The 17972-nt window shown below is 29.2% G+C and overlaps 1 protein-coding gene across 1 annotated transcript in view; it reads left to right on the top strand.

Moving 5' to 3' along the window:
• Positions 1-6459, top strand: part of LOC112679716 — a 69493-nt gene extending 63034 nt beyond the window's left edge. Inside the window, exons 2-3 of the mRNA XM_025549604.1 lie at positions 2635-2776; positions 5717-6459. Coding sequence (XP_025405389.1) covers positions 2635-2776; positions 5717-6440 — 866 coding nt within the window. The 3' untranslated portion in view covers positions 6441-6459. The remainder of the gene's footprint in view (positions 1-2634; positions 2777-5716) is intronic.
• The last annotated feature ends 11513 nt before the right edge of the window (positions 6460-17972 follow it).

Below are 17972 nucleotides of genomic sequence, written 5' to 3'. Positions count from 1 at the left end.
GACAGGCGTGTTTATCATAGTCTATAATAATAATTATTATAGACCAACAATTATTTTTGGTTTGTCAAATGAATTTGTATGTATTGACTGAATGGGCTATATGATAACTAATTCTGATACTAGTAATGAACTTTAATACGAACTATAGATGACTTCTATAACAACAAATTACGATAGGCGCGTATAAAAATGTTTAGAATATTTAATAGGAATTCTAAGACCTATACAGAATTGAAAATACATAATACTCTTGATTGCTAAATTCGATTAAATTACTCGAACAACTCGAAAAAAAATTAAATACATGTAGTTCAATAATGTACATGACGAATAAACAGTGTGTTTTCTTAAATACTATCTAAAAAATACAAATAATTTAATTGAATCATTAAAAATTGAAACAATTATTAAACAATAAAAAACAATCATTAAAAATTGTTTGTTGACTTGAATAAGAATCATGACACTCAAAGTCTTGAATTATCGAAAGATCTTAGAAGGTTGTAGAAAAAAACCTAAGATGTTAAACAAAGTTTAACATCTCTAATATTGTTGAGATTGTTTAAAAAATTTTTTTTTTTAGTAATATTAAAATTGTTTTCCTAGAATAAATACTTTTCTTGTGCATAACCTAAAATAATATTACCCTTTGTGAATGTAATATTTTGACAATCCTAAGTCAAATAATATTAAACTCTTGCCATATTTTAAAAATCCATCTGTCATTTATTTTACTTGAACGCCAACTGTTGCAAATAGAAGTTTGAAAAATACTTCTTGAAAATCATTATTATTTACATACAAATTCCAATGAATAACAATACTAATTGATGTACTTACCCATCATTTGGAAATCACAATATAAATATCCAACAGTTTTCTGTCGATAAAATATGATTAGATACCTTCACAGATTTGTGGAATTTTAATGAAAACATAATTCCACCTATTACAATTGGAGGACATCCATTGTATTGGTATAGCTTTAGAATTAAATGTTATGAGTAGAGCTCGGATATTGATGCATTTTGCATTTTTTTTTTTCAAACTTTTTAGAAGATGCTATCCTGGCCACAAATGTGTTTCATTAGCCTGTTAATCCAAAAAACTAATTTTAATTTTGCATTATTTTGCATTTTTTGGTGTTTGTTACTTTTTAAGTCATTTTTTGACATTTTTAGATCACTTTTCCACAGTTTTAGTCATTTTTACTGATTTCACAGTAGTTCATTTCTTATCAACTATTATGCCGATAATTAACTTCCGATTTTATATTGTTGATTACATTCGTCGTTGTCATGTTGTAGTGAATAGTATTATACCTAAATTTAATATTTTTTCCTAATATTCGATTAGCATCCGATATTATCTCGTCGATTACAGCCGTCGCTTCATTGTCATGTTACAGTGAATAATACCTATTAAATTTAAATTTTATTATTTTTTCGTAATATTTTCGAAATGGCAAAAATTAAAACGTCGATTAGGGCTCGTCTGCGTCTCCCAATCACTTCAGTAGACGTGGAGAGAAGTTTTTCCAAACATAAATATTTATTAACAAATAATCATTATTGATTTACTTTTGATAACATAAAATACGCTCTAATCGTACAATGCAATGATTTTGATTTTTGAGTAATTTGTAAGCTTTGATAAATGGCTGTAACACGATTGCGCAATTTTTCCTTTTTGACCCGACTACACCGCGATTGCACAAAAAATTTGCAACACGATTGCGCCCCGATCCCTTTTTACCTGATAAAATCACACCATTGCGCACTAAATTACATGTGTATATACTATGTATAATAATTTATATACAACATAAAATACACATGTAATTTGGTACGCAATCGTGGTGTAATTAGTCGGGTCAAAAAAGGAAAAATTGCGCAATCGTGTTGCACCGTGATAAATTTATAAAACAAATGCTTGTCATTTTTTTATTTCATATTTTAAGAACATTTGTTGTCATTTTTATGTCATATTTTGAGTAATTTGTAAATTTTGATAGATTTAAATAAAATGTTATAATAAAATAGAATAAAATATTTAAAAAAATGTATTTTATTAATTTAAAAAAAATGTTTGTAATTATTTAGGTCATTTTTATGTCATATTTGCATCTTTTTTTAGGTCATTTTTTAATGTTTTTAAAGTCATCGACTTCCGAGCCCTAGTTGTGAGATAACAAAATTTTTATCGTGCCAAATTGAACACCTAGCTGAATAAGTCTTAGTCTCTATTGCCTAACTTATAAAACTATTATAACATAAAATACGTGAAAAAAAAACAATTTCGATCGATGTAGTAACTAAACCAGCATCAAGAATAATTACTCTATGTTATCGGTACAATATAATTTTTAATCGAAAACTTGATACTAGTCGTTTATCCAGGCAGTGTAACCCTGTTTCTGTGTACCTTACTCGTTTGATCGATTATTAATTGCCCATGCATTACAACAGTGATGTATATGCACGTTTTTATTTTTGAACCCGATCAGTTTTTTCTAGTTCTGAATCGAATCGACATATTCGACGATCCGCAGAGACGTTTTTTCGTCTCTGTTTTATCCAGGCGGATGGCACATCAATAATGCATCTATAATACAATATATATTCTTGTTTTCAGGTTACGGAAACATCACTCCGAAAACGGCTATAGGTAAAATGGTAACAATGGTGTACGCATTGATTGGCATCCCATTGATGTTAGTGTACTTGTCGAGCATCGGTGGTTTGTTAGCGTGGTGCGCCCGAGGAATATTTACCAGGTAATTAATATGTCTGTTTATTCAATTTCTGTTGATGGAATTCTGTTCGGATGCAAACGCTAATGAATATACGCATCTAAAGATGGACGTGCAATCAAATTCAAATGTGTAGTCGAAAAAATATTACACATATAATATAAACATATTTCTTAGGTCATATTATTACGAGTGTGTGGAAATAAACTTCCTAGTATTCGAAATAAAATTTAAAAATCAGTTGGTTAACAATTTGTAAAACATCTAAAATGTATAACAAAATTCAATCAACTGTTACATCAGCGAACTAACACAAAATTATTAAAATTAAATATTAACTTTATTAACTTATCTTATCTTTATTGAAGTTACGTGCACTGCACCTCTGCACCAATTTGTTTTCAAAAATTCGATAGAGCAGAAAAAATTTATACTATACGTTTGACGATATTAGAAAGTAGAATTGACTAGAATTTTATTTTATTTCAGTTATCACTTTTTCTTTTTATCGTCTCATGTTTAACGATTTAGGGTCTTAATTTTATTCCTCTACCCTTTTTAGTACATCTGTTTATAGATCATTTGGGTCATTTTTTTTATCTTTATATTCTCCCTTCAATACTTTATGAAACACAAATACCTATACATTTTTTAATATTTTTGGATGACGCAAGTTATGAAAACCATTTGATTTGAACGCACTAAAAGAGGTTTGGTTTAATAAGTTCAAACAAACTATAGGTAGTTTTTATAAAGTATATAATATAATAGAAAAAAAATCAGAAGGTTTAACAATATTTTAATTTAAGTATATCGTGCACTTTCATACAAATAAAAACGAATCAATTTAAATATATATATATATATATATATATATATATATATATATATATATAGTTATATAATCATTGATTGCATACCGATGAGTAGTATTTTAAAATTACCATTTGAGTTTTATCAATGTATCATAATAATATTCACACAAACAATGAATATAATAAATTCAACTTAAGGGCAGCAATATAACTTGTTATAATTATTAGTGTTTCTACTTAAACAACTATTTCATACATTATTTACTTAAATAGATACTTAAAAATAACTTATCATATATTACGTTAATGTAATATAATTTATGATATATCTGATATATTTTTTTTTTAATTTATATAAATACGTCTCTGTTGTATAAAAGGCATTTACATAACTTTCTCAAAAAAGGCCTAAAAAGTTATTAATAGGTTTAGTTGGAACATTTTTTATATTTATCTAGTTATGTTTGACTTGTGCTTTTGAATCTCTGATTTATACTATAGTAATTTTTAATACCCTTACGCCCTGACTCGTGACCGTTCTATGTACGTTTTATATTGTACGCTGTTAAATATCTAAGAAATACAAATGATTTATAAAAATGTTTACGTCCTATTTCAATCGGTTCGTTTCAAAGTTGAAAGTTTATTTTCGAGCAAATCTTTAAAATAATCTAACGCTTTACTTTCATAAATATTATACAACCACTGAATTATTAATTTATTCGGTTTCACTCGAATTTCGTGCGACGTACTACGTGTTTAATAATAATTAACGCGTAAAAACTTATTTCCGAGAATTATGGTCGAACCAATTATGACGATAAAATGTAATTGTTATCGCGAATTAATTGCTGGCATTGTTGCAAATTTCACCAGTTTTGAAATAGCTGCAAACGGCAGCTACAACTGCCACCGCTCGTATCGAACAACGTTCAATTATTGTTATTGTTCTCGGCAAATTCGGCACTCGAGCTCGACACTGGTCGTTTTGCTTGACTATAATATGAAGACGTCTGAGAGGATAGGTCATAACAAAAAATGGTGTGGGTTGCACAGATTTATAATTATTATTTCCTGTTCGAAAATTTTAAAACTTATTAATATATGAGAGTAACTAAGCTTTCGAAACGTTACGTATTTAGTATTTTAGTATTAAATGGAAGGGTGGGATTGAATATATAGTATATTTTTTTTTTCAGGACTAGCTAACAGAGTGGTTAGAATCCTCTCTCTTTTATATACCCTCTACTGAATAATGATGATAACAAATTGCTATATACGCACTCATACCTATATGGAAATCATTAAGGGGTAGCGAAGAATATCACCGTTTTTTATTAGAGTAACAGAGCAATCGTTTTGAAATCCCACAAGAAATTTTTATCGTATTTACACAATAACGTTAACACATAACTGTGATTATAAAATTATGTGATAAATGACAGTTTTCGTATTTAAATTTAACAAATTACTAGTTTATTCGATAAAAAATTATATCTTATGTTACTTATGCAGTATTTGTAAAGTAAATGAATGAATGTAATACGTACGTATATATTTCTAAAATGTCATTTTTTCTGGTTTTTAATAATAATGGCTAGCGATGTGCTCAACCTGTACTCCACGCTATGTAAAATTTCTTGGATCCTTTTCTTAGGGTAAGGTATAATTCCAGATGTTTAACGTCGCTTTAAATGATTCCTATAAAAAATGATACAACTATGTTAATGACCAGTGACGTTATTTGAACAAAGGAGTTGAAAATTGCTCAAAAAAATATGAGGTTTTTTCCAGTGAAACTAGCACATAAATCGCACTATTTCAATTCTAATTTAAACAAAACTTGCTCATCCTCACTCTGCAAGTCCTCGAGCCTCGTCCCATTACAATTAGTTAAGACAACGATAAATTTTAGTAACACTATAGTGCTATTACCTATACTGTCTTCACAGCGTTATTCGAATTCGACCACATCGACCAGGAATTCGCACCATACCTCCGAGTCACGTCGTAGAGTCAATTTCTTTTTTGTTTTTTATTTTTTTTATTTCTCGGTCTCATTATAGTATAATAAAACGAAACCGTTAATGCATCCATAAACGCGTCAAAACGCGGTGCAGACTAATAACTTTTTGGTCGTACGTTGCAGATCGTTATGCTGTTGCCTGTGCTCCAAGTGCGGGTACTGCTGTTACGACGAGAAGCTGATGGAGGAGAAGGAACGGCGGATGAAGCTGAAACGTGAGCGCAAAGAATACGACATGCACATGAAAACGTTCTCGGGACACGCGCTCGAGCCGTACTACGTGCGCCCCGGAGACGCGGACGACGTGTTCCAGCGCGTGTCCGACCGCGCGGCGGCAATGACAGCGTCATCGGCGGCCGCGACGTCGACGGCGCCCGCGGCCACCAGCACATCGCCGTCGATCGCGGCGGCCGAGATGGCCGCGGACAGCGCGAGCTTCGTGCCATTACTGCTGGTCGGGTTTGCATTCATGTCCGCGTACATCGGGTGTGGCGCGGCCGTGCTGCACCGGCTGGACACCGGCGGTAAGACGTACCTGGACTGCGTTTTCTTCTGCTTCATGCTGCTCAGCACCATTGGCTATGGTGGCAGCTCGCGGCCACTGGAAATGACGCTCACCAGCACGGTGACCGTGTGGTTCTGTTCCGTGTACATACTGTCCGGCATGGCGCTGACGGCCATGTGCTTCAACATTGTGCACCACGGCGTGTCCACCAAGCTCAAGACGCTGTACCAGCCATCGTCAGCCAACGGTGTGCCGGGCGCGGGCGTTGGTGAATACCAGCGGCGCGACGGCAGCGGCAGCGTAAGCGATCTAACGTCAGCGCACGGCATCGCCGACTCCTGACACACGCGACGCCGCGGTGGCCGTCACGGTTCTACTGACTGCGACGACGATGGCTGCGGCCGCGGTGGTGACGATGATGACCACTGCAGTACCACCACCACCACCACCACCACCACCACCACTGCCGTAGCCGCCGCGGCCATCGCTAATGGTGGTGGCGGCGGCGTGGCCATGGCCAACTACATAGGCCGCAACGGGTATCCGCAGCCCGAGATCGTGGCCATCGCCACTGGTAAGCCCAACGCCACCACAGCTACCGTTGGCGTCGGGTCCGCCACTATAGCAGCCGACTGTTTCGACATTAAGTTCAGTAGCGTACTGCAGGAGCCACCGTCAATGTCGGTGGTTGACCTAACCAACTTGGATACCATCGCGGAGGCCGACGATTCTGTAGAAATGTAAACAATAAATTTGACAATTTTCTTTTTTGTTTTTCTTGTTTTTTTTTTTTTCGTCTATTGCGTCCGTGATATCATTACCGCACCAACATTGTAACAATATAACAACGCGAACTTTTAACAACAATTTTCCAGAAGAAATGAAACGCAAAAAAAAATACATACTCTAAACAATAACTCTTTGCGACACGATTACAATTTATTTTCGTAAATAATGATTTCGTTTTCATATTATTTTTTTCTTTGGTTATGTTTTTTAATCAAACTTGTAGTATTATACACAAATTCCAGACTATTCTTTGTTTTCAACTATTATATTATACAAAACACCCAATATTATTATACACATTAAAAACAATATTTCAACTAACTTAAATATTTCTTCTTCTTTTTCTTCTTTACCACTAAACCTTCTCTTCCAACTATATGGGATCGATTATTTTCTTTCATCATCTTCATACAGTTCGGTATTCCATTTCTTACTCTCGTATACCAAAACTACCTTCATATGACCCTCAATTCGGTTGGCTCTTCCTTATTCTTCTTCTTTTTCTATCTTTTTTATTCTACAATAATTTTCATGGTACCTCTCACCCTGCCGCATCTTCCACTTAAAATTCCTCTGACCATTTTAACTTATTCTTTAAAATTTTTTCCATGATTGGTAGCACTCCTTAATTGCTGATTAACTGAAATATTCAAATACGTTAAATATAAATGTATGAATAAAATTATCATTATTTTATATGTAAATTTCCACTACACACGATTTATCTTCTTAAAAAAAAATAATATGACTGAAATAATATCAATCATATTTAGTTAGTATTATTACTTAGAAATAACTTCCGTTCATAGATATTAGTTATATTTATTAATATTATTTTTTTGTATTTATTAAAATTGAATTAAAAAGTAAACCTTTATTCTGAGTGTGATGTTTTTTTTTTTATAGTATTAAATTTCAATACATAATTGAATATGTAAATAATAATAATATTGTGTTTAATAAATTAAATAATCAGTTTAATTTACAAAAACGTTAAATATTGTGTTTGGATATACATTCATATGGATTTACACAAAAATAATGTGCAATAATCACCACGTGATTTGTTATTTTGTTAAGATAATTATATTTGTTATATTAAAATTTTATAATACTTTATTATTGATGTATTTTTTTTAAAAAAAATGTAGGTAGCAATAATTAGTATAACACTGGCTTCCTATAAATAAAAAAATGGTCGTCTAATTTGTATGTTTTCATATCGCTCAACATTTTTCTTTACGTTAAATATGTAATTTTATTTAATTTATCAGTTTAAACTTCAAAACTTAAGTACTAATACACTTATGACCTTATTTATTATTAAGGTTTTAATTTGAATGTTGAAAATAGTATTCTATTGTTAGACTTGTAAAATAATATATCATTTGTACAGGTTAGGTTAGGCTAGTGCAACACAAAAAAATAACTACCATAAAACTCCATTTTCTAAAATAAAAAAATATAATAATTAATATAATAGTTAGTATAAAATAGTTTATTTATTGATGACTATAAATTGAACTTTTATTTTCTACTTCCCTGCATACTTCTAATCAGAAAAATTCAAATTACCACCTACGTCCTATTTTGCTCACATAGATGTATTTCTTTAGTTCCTTTAACCTTTTTTTTTTTTAATAAATTATACAATTTTTTTTTATTTTTTTTTTTTGGCATGCTGTTTAAGCACCGCGAAAGTCAATTAATGTTGCTTTTGTTTTAGTTGTACAATAGTTTTGTTATTTTAGTAACTATGTGATCATTATTACCTTTATATTGTATTAGATGTATATATATATCAATCTAATATATGTTACCACTAAATAGTTACATTTATTCTATATTTTAAATTTGTTTTCTGTGAGTTTCTGTATATCTAATGTACATAAATTACTAAAATACATAATATAATATGTAATATAATAATGTTAAAATATTATAATAAAATATTGGTATATTTTTTTTTTTATATGTAATATATATATATAATATGTACAAATATTGTAATAAACAATGTCCATATCTATATTATTAATATCAATCGGTCATAATTGTTTTCAAATATGCATGTAAATAAAGTTTTAAAGTTAAATTGATTAGATGCGTATCGTGTTACAGAATATTATACCATTTATACCGCGCAAACATTGTCAGCGATATTTCGTATGCAAGAGTGATAGTTATTTGTACAACAATTATATTACAATAATACATATCAGCAGTATACTATCGTAAATTTGCAAAGGGTTTTTGGTAGACATTAAGGTTTTTATAGCTCCTAAAGATTTCGTTCGGGACGCTCAGATTAAAGGAACACTACGAATATTCTTACAATGGAAAAAAGAAGACCCCAAAAGTGAATTATACTTACTGCCCATTATTGTGCATCGTTTCAAACCGCGTGAGAACTAACGTTACGACATAAATTTATATTAGATGAATTGTATCTAATTGCATAAATTGCACATTAGTTATAAGTAAAGGCCGGAATTTACATAAGATGCCTGTTGTTATTTTTTATATCATGTACATGCAATCAATGAGTGTCCATAAATCATTAGTTAATTGATTAAATAATAAAAGTCAAAATTCATAGCATATTTTTGTATATTCCAACTTTAGAGCATGTCTTGTATGTCTTTGCATATTTTGCATATTTTTTGCACATTTGGTCGCCAACAATTTCTAAATCTTTCACGTATCGTTTAATACTTCATAAAGTTTAAAATTTTTAATTTATCACTTGAAAACTCATTAAACGCTTTAAAACAGGAAAACCAGGGGAAAATTCTGTGAATGAATATGAATGCGCAAATAGTACAATTATTAAAACTCAATTTGCAAATATTATAAATAAAAGATTAATGGTTATAAAATAAATTTCAAAACTACTTCAAGGTATTATTTTCAATGATTTGTCTGTTAAAATTTGGTTATATTAGTCAATTTTAAACATGCACCAACAACCCATGTTTATTTTGAACATTTTTTATTATTCTACAAGTATATTTTTATAAATCACCATGATAATTGTACAAAATGGAATATTTCTTAAAAACGTATTGTTTTTTAAATTCACAAACTATATTCATTGTACTTTTTACTTTGTTTTTGCAAAGTATAATTCAAAATGTATTAATATTTAAAAATTAAATGCATTCTTATTTATTTTAGTTTACAAGTTTTAAAAACTATTTAGAATTTAAAATGCTCATACTAACTAAAAAAATTATTCAATGTTACATTTTTGTACTAAATATATATGCTATACATTTCAAAATTACGAAAAACAATTAAAAAAAATGTAATAAAAATAAAAATTTTATTTTACATTCTTTATAACATTTTCTTGTAAATGTTTAACAATTATAAATGCACATAAATAATTGATTGTATTGAACAATAATTGAAAATACCATCTAAATATATTTTTTCGTTAGAACAAAGAAATTTTAAATTTTCTATACAAGAAAATATAATAATATGACTATCTTGATAATTTAATAAAACAAATTGTTCAGAACGGTTTGTTTTTATATCCATTAAATTTAAAGTATCGTGAACTTTTTCAATACTTTTAGGCAAAGGTGGCAAAATAGATATATGTGCATTATACACAGTTCGTCTAATATAATTGAGATCAGTTTTATTTAAATTATTTTCGTTATTAAAATTTATGATTTCAGTTAAAATAAACTTGAAAGGCTTTTCTAAAATATATTGTTTTCACTTACTTTCCTTTTCAGTGAATTATTAACTTCTTGGCGATTTAATGTAGTATCTTCATAATGATTGTGCATTAGAACTACATTTTTTTCAATAATTTCATTCTCTGTATTATTTGTATACATTTTACTTTGACACTTATTATTAATACAACGCCAAGTTTTTGGTCACTTTTTGCATTATAGTGTAAAAAAAATTTATATTTATCAACTATTAATAACTTTTTACCATTCTAACTGTACATGAATTCCATTGCAATTTGTAATAATGTACAACTATAAGAGTGACTAACTTTACTGCACAAAACGGTGAAAGACGCAAAAGATTCACTATACTAAATTCAAACAAAACGCAGTTATACAGTTACAAGCGTTACGATATCGGACTGCGATAATAAACGCCAATTTGTTTTGATACAAACGAGATTATCATGTCTTATCATTATTCGACAATATTCAACACCATATCGCTGATCTATTTAAAATATTTTGTACTACAAATACCGATATGAATGTATAATATAGTATATAATATGGATATAACATAACCTTCGAGAATCATCATACAGCGTATAAACACGCTCGATTCAAGCGTTTGTTTGTTAAATATATATTTATTATTTTCAAGCTATGATATTTTTGAGCTTTTCAACTTCAAAATCGAAAATTTAAATACCCAATTTTGTAAAGGGAAAATTCTATGTAGGAGATTACAATATCTTTGATTTTCAGGTAAAAATTGTAAAAGGTTATTAGTGTAGGAGTTTACATTTGGCCCTATGTATGCATTACTAATACACTATTAGCATTAACAAATGTTTTGTTTTGTTTTTATACTCAATTAAAAACGAGAACAACGCATGGTAAAGTTTTCGATAATATGTAACTGGTTCAGTCCAAATGTCGTTATGTACACTAATAAAAATTATTAATGAAAAAAAAGGTTAACACTATTCGCAAGTCCAATATTGACACGTAAAATCATAAGTGCTGAAAATCCAAATTATAAGGTTGCTTATGTAGTAAAAAAATTACAATAAAATCGAAATTGTCAATATTGAATACAAATAACGTTTGAAGTTTTAACTTAAGTACAGCTACATTCGACTGTTCAGTAATAAAATATCATATTGAAAAGTTTCCCGTTTGAACTTTACACGTATGAGTAAATTTAATGTATATAAAATACATAACGTTTGGGTATGTATATCTATGTCAATTGATAACAACATATTTCACTAACAATATTCTTTGACTGTTCCTTCGTGAGAGTTAGCCACTCGTAAATATAGGTCCTGTAAAAATAAAACATACAAGATCCCTAAAACATGTGCGTCAATACAGATACCGGAATGATGTACCTAATCATGACCGAGATTTTTACTAACGCGTTCAATTCCACGCGGTCGCATAGAGTTCTCATGTCATCGCTTACCGTACATAAGTGTTGTGCATCTGTCAAGAGACTTTGAGCCCTAAAATACACTACCGGAGTAAATCGAGTCCCGGGGCGTGAGAAGCCATGGACAAACTTCCCAAGAACTCTACCAAAAGCTAGTTATACGTGTAATAATAATACATGTATTACGCTTAGAAACCGCGAGTTTACTAGTTCAGCACAAAAAACAGTCCGAAACATTTCGCGTTCAAGATGTTCTGCGACCGACCATGAATATACGTACAATAGTTTACACAGTCCTCTGTACTATACAGAATTATTAAGAGTACACAAACAAATCTTACTGCAGTAGTATTATTATGTTAGGTATTTTCGCCTTCTCAGATTCGATAGAATATTTTCCGCTGTTCGATTATTGATATTTTTTTTTATCGTTTCACCACCCTGCTGCCGCCGGTAAGATAGTCGAATTGAAATCGTTTCGAACAAATTATTTCGTATTATTACAATCTATATATTTTATCTTCCCATAAAAAGTCATGATAGTTAATTATTATTCTGTACCGACTTCGATATATATATATATATATATATATATATATATAATAATATACTGATTAGAAATAATTCGTTTGACGCACAACAGAAGTGTCGATTGCCCTCAATAATTGAATCCAAGAGAAGTGTGGATAATTGATTCATATGAATAATTAAACAATAATTAAAAATGCATCGTGTACAATCAATTTGCATATATTAATCGACGCGTATAATATTCACGCGTATATACGTTTATATTATATAGTCTAAGCAGGCGCGGATCCAGAATAGATTTACGGGGGGGGGGGGGGGGAAAAAAAAAAAAAATAAATATTTGGGGGGTTTTTGTGTTTTTTTATTTTGACACTAGCATAATAATGATTGAAATTAAATTTACCTTTAAGTAGACCATAAAATATAAATACAAACATTTTTTTTTTAAATATTTAGGTTTCTCAAGATTTTATTTTATTGCTTATCAAATGTTTAATTACATTACTTTTTCTAAATTTTACTGTAATTTATAATTTATGATAAATTCTAATCAAATATACAACTTAAAATTAGGTTAATTTCTTATTATTTATGGTTTTTAAATTGCAAATGGAATTTTTCTTTTGCTTTTGGAGAAACGTTGAATTAATTCTTCAACATCAATGGCAATGTCTCTGTGAACGTTTAATAATGCAAGTCCAGTCAAACATGTTTCACACATTGTTGATCTTAGCCATGTTTTAAGACGCCGTAGTGAAGAGAATGACCTTTCAGAGCTAGAATTACTAATGGGTAATGTAATTAATAATTTTAATATTTTATTTATTAAAGGAAAAACGTCTTCATCACAATTCTGTAATACTTCAATTGCATGGTTAGAAATAACTGATGAATCATTTTAAAATTCACGTATCCACTTCTCTTTCCAAATATAGTATTTACCAACTAATCGGGAGGATAACTCATTTTTATTAAGCAATTTTTGAAAATCTTTAGCAACTGATTTTATTTTGTCAGTTTCTTCTTTTTGGTCATTTGGTAATTTTAAAAAATTAGATGGAAGAAAAAAAGATAACTGAAATAATTCCAATGTATTTTGGGAAAAACGTGTTTTTAAGTCATCTATAACATTATCCAATAAAGGAATGAATATCTAGATTCTGTAATAGTCTTCTACGTTGTTAGTAAAATAGTTTGATCGATTTTTTTGTTGTCTACATAATCTAGGTATTCGTAATTCTACATCGATAATGTTTGCTAAATTTTCAGATGATTTAAAAATAATTGAAAATTCTGTATCAACATTTTCACAACATTTGGAAAGAATTTGTAATGTATCTTTTATAGTATTTGCTGGTGTATTCAAATCTAAATTTTTTTTGGAAAATTTTGCTTAAACAATAAGTGAAATTGAGCAAATGCGCAAAACTAAAAATAGCAATAATAAATTCACTGTCACATAATGTTGTTACAAGTATTTTTGCTTTTCCAGAAGTTTGGGAATCTTTCCATGTTGTAATTTCAGTTAATGTATTAATAATTTTAGGCATGTCTTGTAAAAACCTAGTAACTCCATCATGTCTCTCAACCCATCTCGTTTCGCATAGTCCTCTTAGCTGATGGCCAACATATTTCTTCAAAATAACTGTACGTTTTGCTGCCACAGAAAAAAACCCAATAACCTCTTTAATAATTCCAACTAAATTTCGTATACTATGAACTTTACTTGATTTTGAAATAAAAATATTAAGAGAATGGTTGTAACATGGACATCTACGGTCATTCGGTGAACTCTTTATAATTTCAGCTACAGCTCCATAAATTTCTGATGTCATAACACTGCAACCATCAGTACCAATACCTGCACATTTGTTAAGATTCAGACCCATTTTTCTCAGTTGATTTAAAATAATTTTCCCTAGCATTTTCCCAGTTATCGATATTTCTTCTAAATTTTTGCAACTTTCATAATTTTCAAAAGAACTGTCTATATTTACTTCTTCATCATCACATAATTTATTATTAGAACTCCTTAGTTGAATAAGTCGAGCTTCGTCAAATGCATCTATAAATGCCACAAAATCTTCTCTAATTGTTATTTCATCAATATATCTTATAACTAAACTAATTTGCGATCGTTTAGACACATCTAAGGTTTCATCAAAAATTATACTGTAAAAAATATCCTTGTCTGTAATTTTTTTTAAAAAACTGTCTAAAATTTCTTTACCACATAAATCGATTAACTCGTTCTGTATTGTCTTGCTAATATATGTTGCTTTTGAAGAAGAATTTTTCAGATGATTTTCAAGCATAGAATCTCCGGCTTTGACTCGAAATTTTAAAAGCTCTTTAAAATTACCTTCGTTTATTGAACTTCTTCCATCTTCAATGGTAGACGATAAATCTAGTTGGCCATCGTCTCTATGCCCTCGAAAAGGGATGTTTTGTCTTCCCAAAAATATAATACTTTCTATAATTGGAATAAGTCTTTCCTGATTTTCTTTTATTTCTTGCATTCGTTTTGTATCTAATAGGTTGTAATACCTATTACTACCTAAGTTTTGTATTTGAAGTTTGGGATTATTGTAATTTTGTAAAAAAAGTTTAACCATTTGGACAGACTCATTGTGATATCTAGTGATTTCATGTCTATGTAAATCCCCTGTATTTCCTTGTAATTTTGTGAACTTTGTCAGTGGTTGAGTAACTAATTTTTGTAATTCTACATTTCGTTGAAAATCACCTTGTTTTTGTACATTAAACAAAGGACAATATTTGCAATATAAACCTTGTTTTGATGGTGAAAATACTAACCATATAAAATTATTTAAATGTTGTTACCCAAGAAATCGACGTATTAATTTACCGCTTTTATTATGCTCAGAGAAAGGAAATATGTAATTTGTTGGTGGTACCCAATGATTCACTAGAAGTTCACGCTTCGTATAATTGTCAATATTTTTTCCAATATAATCTCCTATGTCATTCGAATGAAGATGGAAATCATGACTATAAGTAGCTAATACTGAATCAATGTTCGAATTAAGTTCTTTTACTGAATTATCTGAAATATGTTCTTCAGGTATGCTGCATTTAACTGTGGTTTTTTTTTGAAATTGGTTTGAAAAATGAACTTATTTTTGAAGAAGAACGCTTTTTATCAATACTTGTATCCTATGAAAGTAAAGAAAATGTAATAATTTAAAATCATTTTATGATGACAGTATAAAGTCATCATGGGAAAAAAATTTTCGGCCATAGGAATAAATAAAATATGTAAATAAATAAATTCAAATCTGTTTTCAGAACCCTCATCGCTTCACTGTATCAAATAAGATTATTTAAAATGCACAAAAGTTGGTTTTTAATTCAAATCAGTGTATTAAAATTCAAAATCAAATTACTTACAATTTTTTAAATACTCTTGTTTTCTCACTGCTCGTTGAACGTTGTGTCGTTGTTTGTATTCCGTAGGAAAATGATAATGTTTTATTATATTCAATATTGTAATAATAGAAATAGTCAATGTAGTATGTGTGATTACGACGATAACGTGAACGGTCTACGTCGTCGTTAGCCAACGCTGATGCGATTATAAAAAAATAGAAATTACAGAACTATAAATAGAATCAACCGAAACCAATATGAATTTTACAAATCATTATAATCTAATAAAGAAAATATGTTATAAGAATAATTTTAAATATTGTTTTAATATATTACATAGTATGTATACATATAATTTTTTCCCCGACCTTTTTTTTTAAAAAAATTTGAGGGGGCATTGCCCTCCCTTGTATCCACGCCTGAACACACGTAGACATGGGAATAATGGGTACAATTAAATGATTACATATAGCTTTACACATTTAATATTTTGATTTCAACATGGTATCAGGCACGGATCCAGGGGATTCGTGACTCTTCCCCCCAAGAAAAACATTAAGATTAGGTCCTTTGTGTTTATTTAAAAATTAAAATATGCATAAATTGCGTTTTTCATTTTTTTTCAATTAGATTTTTTCTTGCAATAAAAATGTTATACAACATATTATATTTATATACATTTAAACTACATCACCACTTGTTCATAAAATCATAATTTCTATCCAACTTCTAAGAATATTAATAGTGATTATAAGCTTACTGATACACTATAATATTATTGGCGAATAAATATAAATATAATAATAAATCTGTGGAAATATTTGAGAGTTCTACCTTCGACAGAAAGATAACTTCTCTTAGATAAGATGATTGTCAATCCGTTACCCGCATGTCTATATAATAATATACCATATACTTGCTATGACACCACTAATCGTTAATTTAGGTTCTAATAACTTGTTAAAAAATACTATCGATCCATTCTCTACTTTCAGGTGCCTTAAGACATAGCTTCGTTCAAACATGGGGGAGGAACGCTTCACCGGTCTTTACTTTCGCTTTGCTCAATATTCACAAGAATATACCCATAAATGTTGAAAATATTATTTCTAAATTTGGAAAAATAAAACAAAGAAGATTAAACTTTGTTATACAATTTTAAAAATTAACAATTTCATATATTAATAACTAGAACTCGGATATTTATGAAATTGTATATTTTTTTCTATTTATCCAATTTAATGCTAACCTGGATACAAATTTAATTTATATTTTACTGAATCAAATAATACTATTTTTTATTTACATATTTTTGCATATTTAATGGTTTTGTTTTTTATTTGCACATTTTGGGATTTTAAAAATAAAAATGTATATTTCAGTACATTTTTTTAAAAAAACAATTTAAATTAACGAACTATACAATTAATTCCACAATTTGTATATATGTTTTATAAAACATAGTAACTACAATTTACCACGCATTGACATAAAATATAAATGTTTAATTAAAAATAAATTATTATCGACTTATCGTGTTTGATAGGGACTATGGTGCCTAATATATAGAGTTCGGAAGTTAATGACCTTTATAACATTAAAATGATTTAAAAAAGATGCCAATATGACATAAAAATGTTCTTAAAAAATGACAAAAATTCGTTTTATAAATTTATCAAAGCATAAAAATTACTCACAAATAAAAATCATTGCATTATACAATTATAATTAATAATAAATAATTAATAAAATATAAATTGTAGGTTGACGATCTTACATTCATCAAATATTCTCCATCAGTCAATGAGTGAAGTTTATCATGGTACAATAATTTACTTAGTGATAATAGACGCAGTTACAAATTTGATCAAATTAAAAAAAGCCATAGTAGTACAGTGTAATGCTAATAATGTAAATTAAATTAAATAAAACGCTATGCAAATTTAAAAAAACGTATTTTAATTTTTTTGTTCATAATTTGGTGTTTTTATTGGCTAAAAATGCATATTTTGATTGCATATTTCGTAATTTTTT

This window comes from Sipha flava, unplaced genomic scaffold, assembly GCF_003268045.1.
Source record: "Sipha flava isolate LNK unplaced genomic scaffold, YSA_version1 167_pilon_pilon, whole genome shotgun sequence".
In the NCBI taxonomy this organism is placed as follows: Eukaryota; Metazoa; Arthropoda; class Insecta; order Hemiptera; family Aphididae; genus Sipha; species Sipha flava.
The sequence above is the reverse complement of the archived record's forward strand: the minus strand, read 5'-3'. Positions and strand labels throughout refer to the sequence as shown.